Source organism: Juglans regia, chromosome 14 (assembly GCF_001411555.2).
Source record: "Juglans regia cultivar Chandler chromosome 14, Walnut 2.0, whole genome shotgun sequence".
NCBI classification, from domain to species: domain Eukaryota; kingdom Viridiplantae; phylum Streptophyta; class Magnoliopsida; order Fagales; family Juglandaceae; genus Juglans; species Juglans regia.
Genome location: NC_049914.1, coordinates 32,658 through 44,959, shown reverse-complemented (window position 1 = coordinate 44,959; position 12,302 = coordinate 32,658). Strand labels below are relative to the sequence as shown.

Here is a 12,302-nt window from a genome sequence, read left to right as displayed (position 1 = left end):
AACTACCATCTTGTAAACATATGTTAAAGCAAGGTCATGCATGCATGTTAATTAATTATAATACATCTAGTTTATTTCCAACTCTTTCTCGTCATCATTGTTTTCAGATAATTGTGTCCATTATAACTCATTAATTAAAAAATATATATTTGAACTGGTATAAATTCATAGGGATATATGAGTGTGTGAGTCTGTGAGATATTGGGTTTTAATAAAACTCTAACATGTAGAGCATATGTTCTGTGCACTTTAGTTGCAAAGTTGCGGGAAAGAGTACAAGTGACAACCGGCCGGCTACAGTGCTATGACGGGCATCGATCAACCAGCGCAGGAGCATGCATGCAAGCACACGAGACATGCTGCTTTTGCTTTAACTTTGACGAGCTGCTTTTGTCTCCTTTATAAATTACCTTTATCTTTTCTGTTCTTTTAATTCGGTTTCTTTTGATCTGATCAGGACACAAAATGTTATTTGAAATAATCATGCCCATCATCTAACTCGTGATGATATCGAGATATGATCTGATGATATGATGATATTACACGGCCTCTTACTGCCCATACGTACATAAGTATGCCCAACGACGGTTAATTTCGGCGTTCGGTAAGCTGATCACAAGCATTAATTAACATATAGTCTCCTCATGGCTAGCAAATTATCTAAGATGCTTCATTTGTTAAAATTGATTTTATGATGGTCAACTGCATTTTGATGTCGCGCTTGTTCAGAAAAAGAGTAGGATTCCATAAGGCTTGAGCGATACGAAACTAAATTCGAAGAAAAACGAGATAGATTCTTTATCATCCCCCAAAAAATTATTTTTACATGAAAGGTGGTTTGTCGGAAAAGTACCCAAGGAGAAATATCTGGGCCTTTGAGAATTGATTGACAAAATGAATTCATGTGGTGCATCCTAACGAAAATAATTATTCTTTTATATTGAGGGTTATTGGCATGGGGAGCTTGGAAGATCTCAGGGTTACCGCGGATAAAAGGACGGATAGCAGATAATATAACTTTTCTTTTTGTCACTTGCAAATTTATCATCTTTTAGAGCACTCTTATTAAATTAGTTAAAGTTAAAAGATATTTTTTTATAAATATAAAAAAAAATTTAACTTTTAGCTATTCCATTAACATAAATCTTTACATTGAAATAACTATTTTTTCATTATATAATAATAAAATAATATAAGATGAATTTGATTTTAATTATTCACAACAAATCTCCACATTAAATTATACATTTATTTATTATATAATAATAAATAACTAATAATTTCAAAAATATTTAATTTTTTTAATTATTAATTTATTTTATTTTATCATATTTTACTATTCTACCTATTATATATTAATTAATAATCATATTCTTATTAAATTAATATATCATTAACTCAAATTAATATATCAATTTCAAAAATATTTTTATTTTTTTAATTATGAAATTATTTTATTTTATCATATTTTACTATTCATAATATTATATATTAATGAGTAATCATATTCTAATTAAATTATGGATTAAAAATAGAAACTAGAAAGACATTGATAGAGACCTCGAGAGAGAGAAACAAATGATATAAAATGGGTTTGATTAATAAACAATGTCTTTCAAATTTGGAAATAGCTATTCCAATGTGATACATTTTATGGTTCAATAGTTAAATTTTCATTAGATTTTGTTTTTAGCTAATTCAATGAGAGTGCTCTTAGTACAAGATTGTTGCTTTCTTCTTCTTCTTCTTCTTCTTCTTTTTATTTTTATTTATTTTTTATTTTTTTTGTTGAAAGAAAGACATTTACGTACGCTTAGTTTATAAAAATTGGGATGTAAAATTCTCTCGAGAAATGGTTGGAATAACAATTAGTGGGATCGACAGGCGCAATTCGTTTTCCCCTTTCATTTAAAAATGGTAAAATTTGCCTAAGAATAATAAAAGTAAAGAAAGAAGGTTTTAGATTTGAAAAGTTGATGATGTGGTGCATGCGAAAAATTAGTGCAGACCAACTAGCTTTAATAGGGATGGAACGGTCCGGCCCGATTCGATTCTATATATATTTTAGAATCGAATTGATATATATTGATTTTGAGATTTGAAAAATCAATACCGCACTAATTATACCTCTAAATTGGTACATACGTACTTCTGATTTTATCAATTTCGATCTGATTTTTTGGATATAATAAATACATATAATATAGTATATATATTATAATATATTTGATAGTGATTGGGCCGGCATCCATCTGGTGTATTCCTAGGTTCAGAAGCACAAGCAGGAGGTAGAGAGTGAAGTACTCTTGACCGAGGACTACATTTTTTGATTCCTTGTAGCCCCTGACCGATCCCACGTGGCAGGTCGCGAATTCCTAGGAGAGATCTTGGCATCTGGGATGGGGTAAGCAACCGTCAGAGGGTCCAGTGGGCGGTGTGGTAAAAAGGCGTTGCCCAAAGGGTGAGACCATCCCTTCTGGACCGGAGGGACTCGCGAGTGGACCTGGGTGATGTGGCTCTGCTCCCACTAAGACATCTCGCACCCTGCCATGCTCCCCAGATGCTTCTGTTACCTCGCTAGGCGACCAGGGTAGCGAGCTAGATCGAGATCAAGATGACAAGGCTCTGGAGGCTATATTCCTCATAGCTCTGTATCAGGCAGGGTTAGGCGCCCCATAGGTGTCCATCGCCGTTGATCGCTCAGAAACCTCCAAGCACACCAGTGAGTCAAAGGGGGCTTGTGACCGAGACTTGTCATCTGTCCTGACGGGCCCTTTGAAAGGGGTTGTCCAAGGTAGTGGTGATGGCACCCCGCATCTCGCCAGCGCCGATTCAGGCATAGCTCCCACCGATATGGTATCGCCCGAGCGTCTCGCTCCCAAGGTCTTTCCCGCGAGAACCTTAAGGCGGTCCTCATCAACAGAGACCTTGTCATCTTCGACCAGCACTTTAGTACTCCTCGGCAACTAGCTCTGATGGAGCTTCTGGGTAGCCCGAACCTAAGGGCAATGGTCCGTCCAGTTAGTCAGTCAAGGGGGCTTGCGACCTTGAGACAAAGGAACCCATCGCGGTGCGAATTCCCGATCTTTCTGGTGCTTCCTCCCTTGGAGCCCCGGATGGGCTGAGACTACGGAATGAGGATGACACATCGTTGTCTCACCTTGTTGATGGAAGGGTCAACGCAGCCAAGGCGGAGGCGATACTGCAGGTGTCCGACCAACTCAATGGGTTTCTTTTCTCTTAAGAATTTTCCTTCTCTCATTGGATTGGTAACTTTGTTTCTAGCTATTGGTGTTTTGATAGCTCTTGCCTTGAATAATAGAGGCTTGATTTCTTAGCAGCCTGGATAGTGGATGGCAGATTCGGATAGAGAGGGAGGTTAGAGGTCATGCACAGGTTGGGAGGGCAAGCCTGTTGCGAGATGTTCAGGCTCTGAACCACCATGGAGCTTGCAAAGATGGCCCATGAAGAGATCGAGATCGAGATCGAGATCGAGAATGGACACCTATGACGGATTATCTGGGAACTTCACTACGAGGGATCCGATCTATGGGTCAATACTGAGGTGTAAAGGCTGTAAGTGTCTCGCCTCGAGGCTGCTGCCAGGGCGGTTGTAGAAGAACAGAGTTAGGATGGGGCACATATTCTTTGATTGGAGGAGGAGGTGAGAGGGGTTGAGCAGCGATGTCAATACTACATTGCTACGATTGCTGAGGCTGCAGACATCCGCTACGACCTGAACGCGTGGGAGGAATGCATTTGTGGTACAGAACGCTGCACTTGTGAGGGATAAAAAGAAGGTCGAGGACCTATATGTGGAGATGTCGGAGTCCCATTTGAAGAAAGGGTGAAGCAGCTAGAGGGCGAGGTCGCCCGGGTAACTTCCTAGCTCGAGGTGGCCAAACAGCTCCGCAACCAAGCCTGGAGCTGTGGGTACTCCTTGGGATTAGAGAGGATGAGGGATCACCTGGTGGTGAATCTCCATGTCGCCCCCAAGACTCTAAACTTGGCCCGCTTCACTCCTTCTTGAGCAAACTGCAAATCTTTTAACTCCTTAGGTCGTGACCTGATGCCCGATGTCTTTCGCAACCCTACTTCTTGTTTGTGACTGTCGGCCTTACTCCCATTTTCTCTCCTCACCTAGTGGTTGTGTATATGTATATTTCTTTTTTTTTTTTTTTTATAGTTTTATTTTTTTGCCTGATGCCGAGAAGTCCTTTGTATTGTATCGAGCACTTGTAAATACTAACATACTAATCGAATGTGACTTTCCACGCTTCTCTTTCTCTCTCATTTTTATTATTGTTGTTCTCTTGTGAGTTTGCGCCTTTCCGGTTGGTTGTTTGGCTTTTGACTTATGAGATTTTTTTGTTACAACGAGCTAACCGTCTCGGGTGGCGAAGAGGGACTCAGACACTTGGAAGAGGTGTTCCACCCCCATTCGTCGTCGAGACGTGAGCGCGGGGCATCGACATTAGGAACCTAGTGGGATCTAAAATCGATTGCTCTGGGTGGCGAGGGGATTGGGACACTTGGGAGAGGTGCTCCCCCCTTCGTTGGGGATGCGGCAGAGTATCAGCTCAAATGACTAGGCGGGATCTACAATCGATCACTCTGGATGGCGAAGGGGGACTGGGACACTTAGGAGTGTTCCCCCCTTCGTTGCCAAGGCGTGAGCGCAGAGCATTGGCCATAGAAACCAAGCGAGATCTGAAATCAACTACTCTAGGTGGCGAGAGGGGATTGGGACACTTGGGAGACGTGCTCCCCCTTCTTCGCCGATGAGTGAGCGCAAAGCATCAACTTGAATGACCAGAAAGGATCTATAATCGACCTCTCTAGATGGCGAGGGAGGATTAGGACACTTGGGGGAGGCGCTCCCATCTTCGCCATCAAGGTGCGAGCACGGAGCATCAGCTTGAATAACCAAGTAGGATCTGCAATTAATCGCTCTGGGTGATGAGGGTTGGATTGTGACATTTAGGAAATGTGTTTTCCCATTTACTGTTAAGGAGCGAGCATAGAGCATCAGCCTTAGGAACCAGACAAGATCTAAAATCAACCGCTCTGGGTGGCGTGGGAGATTGGGACACTTAGAAGAGGTGTTCCCCCCTTCATTGCCAAGGTGCGAGAGTGGAGAATCGACCTTAGGAACTAGGCGGGCTCTAAGATCGACCGCTCTAGGTGGCGACTAGTCGCCGATGGGGTTATTGTGTCATTCGATCCATATGCACAAGTTGGTGCGTAAAGAAATAGTAACTTTCCCATTCACGTCAATTGTTCTTTACAAAGGGGTTCATTGGGTATATAGGGAAACAGGTGACAGTAATGCGTACATAAGATAATAAAAAGGGAGACAAGCAGCTGCTTGGCCGCATTAGGAGTGGTGTTGAACATAGGATGCCTGGCTCCTTTCATTTCGTTACCTGGGCTCGAGCCAACTACGTGTCTTTCCCTGTAGTTCTTGCATATAATACTCCCTTGCTACCACCTACTCTCTGCACACGACCTCCCACATCATCTTCCATTAGAAATTTCATCTTCAGGTGGTAGGTTGAGGTAACTAGCTTTAGGTTGTTTAGGGTTGGCCGCCTGACTATGGCGTTATACGAGAAGTGGACCTTGACCATTAAAATGTCTACCATGGTGGTCACTGTGAACCTCCTTTCTCCCACGGTGATAAGGAGTGTTATCGACCCCATTGGCTATACCGTTTCACCAAAGAATCCTCTCGGCGACATTGGTGAGGGTCGTAACCGTTCTTAGTCGATTCCCATTTTGTATAAAGCCTCCCAAAACAGGATGTTGGTTGAGCTCCCATTGTCCATTAGTATTCTCCTGGTCGTATAGTTGTCCATTAACATCGTGACAACTAGGGCATCGTCATGCGAGTAGATGACCCCCTCGCAGTCGACATCGTCGATGGTCATGGCAAGGGCCCTTTGGGTTCGGGCTTGCTTGGGTGGTCTCCCGACGTTGAAATATCTTTGTACCTTGCCCTCCTGGCATAGGTTTTCCTGCAAGATATAGAGATGCCTCCGCCAGTAGGTCCCCCAACGATGGTGTGGATTTCTCCTAGCGAGATGTTGTTACGATCCCTTTCTGTGGGGCTCGCCTCCCTCTTCCTCCTCATGACCCTTCTTCATGGGCTCTCATTCCACCAGATTTCCTGCCTGACTCGGCTTGCCCACCTGGGGGGCGACAGGCGTTTAGACTTTTGAGGATCTCCCCCCAAACCTTTGCTCAAACATCATCACAGGTTTCTTCCATGACCTTTCGCCTCAAGAACTGGAAATCCTTGGTCCGATGTCCCTCCTCTTCGTGATAGGCACAATAAGTGTGAGCTCTCCAACTGCGATCACCGCATTCACTCGCTTGCCCATCTTCTTGTGCTTGTATGCTAAGGCTTGCTTACGCCCTTCTCGTGGAGGTCCCGCCGTCTCTCCCTTTTTTGCCCTGCCCTTTCCTTATCCTGGATTCCTTTTCGGAAGCCTTCGCCCCCGTAGTCTGCTTGGGAGTGCCGGTGGCTCAATCAGAACCGGTATGCTTGGGCACGATTAAGGCCCACAAGGTATTTTCGACGTTAACAAAATCGTCAGCCCAATCCATGAAGTCCCGTAGGGTCATTGGGGTTCTCCTAGCAATCTCAGCCATGAAGTCCCGTAGGGTCGTCGGGGGTCGTTGGGGAAATTTGGTGAAAACCTCTTAGGATGAGCGAACTCCATCTCCCGCCATAGCAGCATGGTCGAACTTAGCCTCCTGCCACAATAGTGTGGGTGAGCATTCTTCAAACACTAAAAGCGAGCCCAAAGACTTGCTGTAAAATGGAGATGGAGATCAAAAGACCCAACGACCTCCCTTAAACTACCAAAATTGAGTCAAAAGACTCACAGTGGAATGAGTGTGGAGGTCAAAAGATCCCACGACCCCCCATTAGACTATCAAAGTTGAGTCCAACGACTTACAGTGGAATGGGCTTGGAAGTCAAAAGACCCCACGACCCTTCCCCCCATTTAAACAACCAAAGTCGAATCCAAAAGCTCGCGTGACGAAATGGGCATGCAAGTCAAAAGTCCCCACGCCCCCCCCAAACACCAAAGACGAGTCCAATGACTCATGGTGAAAAGGGAGCGCGGGTCACAAACCGTGACCCTTGCCATCAAAACAGGAAGAAAAGGTCAAGGACTGCTCGACCTCACTCATCTCTCGCCAAGGGTCAACAGGCGGGACAAATTATCAGACTTCTTGATCTCCCTCGTGACGAGCCAACACGCAGGAAAGGTCAAAGATCACCCGACCTCCCAGCGCTTAAGAGGCGGACAACTCTTTGTACTGCCTGACCTCTCTCACCTGGACAACAATACAAGTACATCATTTTCTCTAGTAAACGTCGAGTGTTTACGCTTGCGCCACAACCGCCGCCAGTTGGTTACCTTTGGGAACAATTATTTCCTCCCTTCCAATCTATAGTACAAATTAACACATTAACATATTTAAACAAGGACTTACCCTTATAGGGGTCTATTAGGAAAGGAAGCTGGATGGGTGGTTTGGCATCGACCACGCAGGCTCATATGATTTTTTTAACAACAAAAATATAGGTCACACTTGAGAATTAAATTGAGGTTGTCTGTTTTCACCAAAACCCTTTATTTATTATTATTAAGTCTAATTTTATATGGATCTAAATATGAAAATCCCATGAGCGGCCACGATGTGGTCTGTTTGACTTTAGATTTTATGTAATGTTCTTACTTTTCTTGAACAACATAGGATATCCTCTGTCCAGGATCTCACAAGTTTGCTTCTCATGCCTTTTGACTACAGTCACTTTTAGGCCTGTGAGGATTTCAGTCCGGACTTCCGGTCAGTTTTTTCGATCGAGACCGATGGAAAGATTGGTCGGTTTCGATCTTTTCTTTGCAAAATTTTAGACTCTCGGTCCGGTCTCGAGGTGGAGTTTTTCCACTTCGGACAGGACTGGACCAAACGAATATAATAAACATATTTTAAAATATTATATATATATTATTTTATATAATAATTATATAATTAATTATGTAATTTTTATTTAATCTATCATTATTGACAATATAAAATGTTAAATATGCAATTGCTAATATGCTATGAATTAACTAATTTATTATATCAATTAACTAACTTATCACCATTAACTAATTACTAATATTTACATCTAATTAAAGTTATTTGATAATTTTTTTGTAAAATGCCTAAGTTATTAGATAATCATCATTTGGTATTGGGTCGGACCAACCAGACCGATTTCAATCTGGTCCGGTCTATATGGGAGTTCGGTCCAGTCCAAGGTGGGAAAATCTTGGACTGAATGGGTTCGATCCGATCTCAAAAATTCCCTATAGACTGACCGGACAGGACCAAATTCACTCCTAGCCACTTTGTCTTGGTTCCTTGCGTTTGTAAGTCTCTTTTTTAAGTTGCAACTAGTTTAGGGAGGATGCTATTGCTAGTGTATAGTTTTGCTCCCTATGTGTAGGTTAGTAGGCCACGATGTCATACATTTATTGTAACGAGAAGCTATAGCCTATAATGTCGAGATTATAACGATCATGTAATTCATAGAAAGCCATGGACCATTCTTTTGGGCCAAGGCCTAAGATGAATCAAGTTGTTGGTGTAGCTCAGAGCCTCAAGACTCGTCCTCGATCGACCAGCCTCCCTCTGCGGAACATGCTGTCTAACTGGAGGAGATCGTGGCATAAAAGGATTTCTGGCCCAAAACTTGTCATGATGTCACTAAAACTGTTAATGATATCAGGATTTCAAAGCAAAGGGCATATTGCATTTATCCCGTTTACATACGGTTGCATAGGTTGAAGGAGAAGCGGGAGGGGGCATATATGGGCAGAGGTGGGCACGATTGCACCACGGTTACATATAGGACGACTGTATTTAACTTTTTTCATATAAAATTGAGGAATTGACTCACCACGTCATTGTCATTGGCTTGTTCCCTTGGGTGGGTTGGTGAAGTGCCAAATCTTGTTGACACGTACGATTCTATTTTTTTTTACCTGCACAGAGCTTGAAAAAGGGATCTATATTCTATAAAGATAATAAGTCCACTTAACATCATGTTTATAGAGATTCGAAGTCATGAACTCTTAAGGATCAAATCACTTGTAATTAACTAAATCTCCTACAATTAAACCAACATCCTTGAGGGTTATTTGTTACATTCCTCAATTTCTATACATTTTCATCGCATACCTTAAAATTTAGGATGCTCAAATTGCATATTATTTTTAACTACTTTGTCTCACGCAAGTGTAATAGATTTTATTGATGCATATTTAGAGCCTTACGGGCATGGAATTTTTGGTACACCTACTATCATGATCATCCTCACTTCTGTTGCCCTTTCGTTCCACTAAGCCCTCAAAACTTGTAATAGTAACAATAATTTAGCTCTTAAAATAATTTCCAATGGACTGATCACAAATTTATTGGTCTTCCCATTAATGGGAGCTGATGAAATTAATCTATTTCGATAATCTTCAATTTATTAGATAATTTTTTTTTCTTCACTAAATTTTCTTACCTGCCTCTCGGCCTCCAATCACAGCATGCCATAATTTATTTGTTCAGCCAATTAAAACATATCCTTCAAGTTCAAGGTGCAATTTAATCAATAAACACACATACACACACGATATATATATATATATATATAAATATATATATATATATATATATATATATATATATAATTGGGGTCCCTAATAATAAAGTGGAAAGAGACTAGAGAGCAGTGGATACCAATCATCACACTACCACTAAGAGATTCAAAGACCCAAAGCATAAATTGAGTTGGGAGCCTCGTTTTCTATCCATGTTTATGATCTCTAATCAAACTAGGGCAAGAATGGGCTTGCACCGCGCCACTGCGAGACTACCATTCATCTTAGTGCTATTATCAGTCATGCTTAGCTATATGGTGGCAGATCCAGCAAAAGACAGAGAGGAGTGTCAGCAGCAGCTTGTGGGGATGGCAACATGTCTGCCTTACGTTGATGGTGAAGCGACAGCACCTACACCGGACTGTTGTAATGGTCTCAAACAAGTCCTAAAGAACAACAAGAAATGCTTGTGTGTTATCATCAGAGATCGTAATGATCCAGACCTGGGACTACAGATCAATGTAACACTCGCTTTGGGCTTGCCTTCTATTTGCCGTGCCCCTGCTAACGTCTCCAACTGTCCCGGTAAGAAATTTCATATATAGCTTCAACTTGCTTGTTTTATTCTCAACTGAGAAATTAAATAAAATATAATAAATTACGGGCCTCGAATATTCAAGCCTTTCTTGGACCCTCCCCCTTTGGGCAAACGTATTAATTATCCACAGTCGAGACTGAAAAAGAAACATTCAAGTGCCAAATGTTTGCCTATTTGATATGGCGACCGTGATGCAGTGATTCTACACATGGATCCTAATTCACCGGAAGCTCAAGTTTTCTATCAACTGGGAAGGTCCTCGAATCGAAGCACGAGCAATCCTGCTCCTACTCCTACGGGTAATGTTATATAATATATACACTCCTCGTCTTTTCCTTTAGATTTTACCATCCATTTGATATATAGTTGGTTAATTGTAGAACTGAAAATGGGCTATTTTAAAAAAAGATTACACGATATTTATGCATGAAATTTCATGACTGCAAATATTATTTTTTATTTTTTCTTCTACAGTTGGAGGGCGTTCTGTTAGTGGCAGAACTGAGGAGACTAGCGGTCAAGATAAGAATGATGGTTGCTGCAGCAGAAAAAAGAAATGGTTTGGACAGGATATTGTTGCTCGAGGCTTCTTAATCTGGTGTTTCATCAGTTCAAACTTGTTCATATAGGCACTTGAATTGTCGCTCTTCAATTACTATGGCCTTTGATTCTGCTGTTATGTAGTTGGTTGTATTTGTCAATATCCCAGCCTCCATTTATATGAGTTTTTCTTAGATGGTGTCATTTGATGTATATTTTCTTACTATTCATCGAGGAAAAGAGCTAGGAATACAACGCGGAGGCTTATATGATCATGTAACTGATATAAGAGTAAAATATTTGTGTATGCGTGTATATCTATCTATCTATATATATATATATGTATATAGACACACAAAAATAGAAGAAGGATACACTATACTCTAATTTCTTTTTTTTAAGAAATTTATTTTTTTATGAAGTATTTCATTAGACAAAAACAGAGTGAGATCCCCTGTAACCACCATATTACATCTAATGCAACGCTTAAAAAAATAGCCATGGTATCAAAACATTATTCCTTACCCATCCCCACGTTTCCTGAAAAGTTCAAGAAAGAGTTGCCTTAAATAGAGATGTTTTACAATCTGACTAACGGCATGTGACAAGTTGTATAACATTGTGTTTAGTTGCATTGAATTGCTAGATGGAGAGTCTCACATTTTGTTATTCTTTTAGATCCACAATTAGGGCAAGCATTAACATACCTGGTTAGGTTGTTATTAGTGGCCCAAATTTGGAATCCACAAGTGGGGGTGTCTAGGTAAGGTGGGTCAAATCATAAATTTGAAGATGTCGAATATGTTAGTACCACGCGTGTCGTTAGGCGAGGCATGATGATGCATAATACATACATGCAAGTTGTTTTGCGGTGATTCTTCTATGAGAAAAACTGTGAACCGGTCCATCAATTATTAATAGCCATTCAAAGAAAAAATACCACATATGAGTCTCATTTTATCAACATTGTAACTGCACCATAGATTAATAAAATTGATCCCATCAGAAATCTTCTTCCCCTTTCCAGGCAAAATGCTTCTCCACCTCCCCCCTCTCTCGCAACAACCTCGCAACGGCGTCGAACCCTCCCTCCATCACCTCAGTCTGGCGTCGAGCCATCCCCCCACCTTAGCCCGGAACCCCTATTCTAGGGTTTTAGGGTTTAGGGTTTAGGGTTTAGGGTTTAGGGTTTAGGGTTTAGGGTTTGAGGGTTTAGGGTTTTAGGGTTTAGGGTTTTAGGGTTTAGGGTTTAGGGTTTAGGGTTTAGGGTTTTAGGGTTTAGGGTTTAGGGTTTAGGGTTTAGGGTTTAGGGTTTAGGGTTTAGGGTTTAGGGTTTAGGGTTTAGGGTTTAGGGTTTAGGGTTTAGGGTTTAGGGTTTAGGGTTTAGGGTTTAGGGTTTAGGGTTTAGGGTTTAGGGTTTAGGGTTTAGGGTTTAGGGTTTAGGGTTTAAGGGTTTAGGGTTTAGGGTTTAGGGTTTAGGGTTTAGGGTTTAGGGTTTAGGGTTT

The 12,302-nt window shown here is 41.4% G+C and overlaps 1 protein-coding gene across 1 annotated transcript; it reads left to right on the top strand.

Moving 5' to 3' along the window:
• The first annotated feature begins 9,805 nt into the window (after positions 1-9,805).
• On the top strand, positions 9,806-11,158 carry LOC109001490 (protein YLS3-like). The gene is made up of 3 exons (XM_018978694.2): positions 9,806-10,244; positions 10,455-10,556; positions 10,732-11,158. The coding sequence occupies exons 1-3, from the start codon at positions 9,872-9,874 to the stop codon at positions 10,884-10,886; spliced, it is 630 nt and encodes a 209-aa protein (XP_018834239.1). The 5' UTR covers positions 9,806-9,871; the 3' UTR covers positions 10,887-11,158.
• The last annotated feature ends 1,144 nt before the right edge of the window (positions 11,159-12,302 follow it).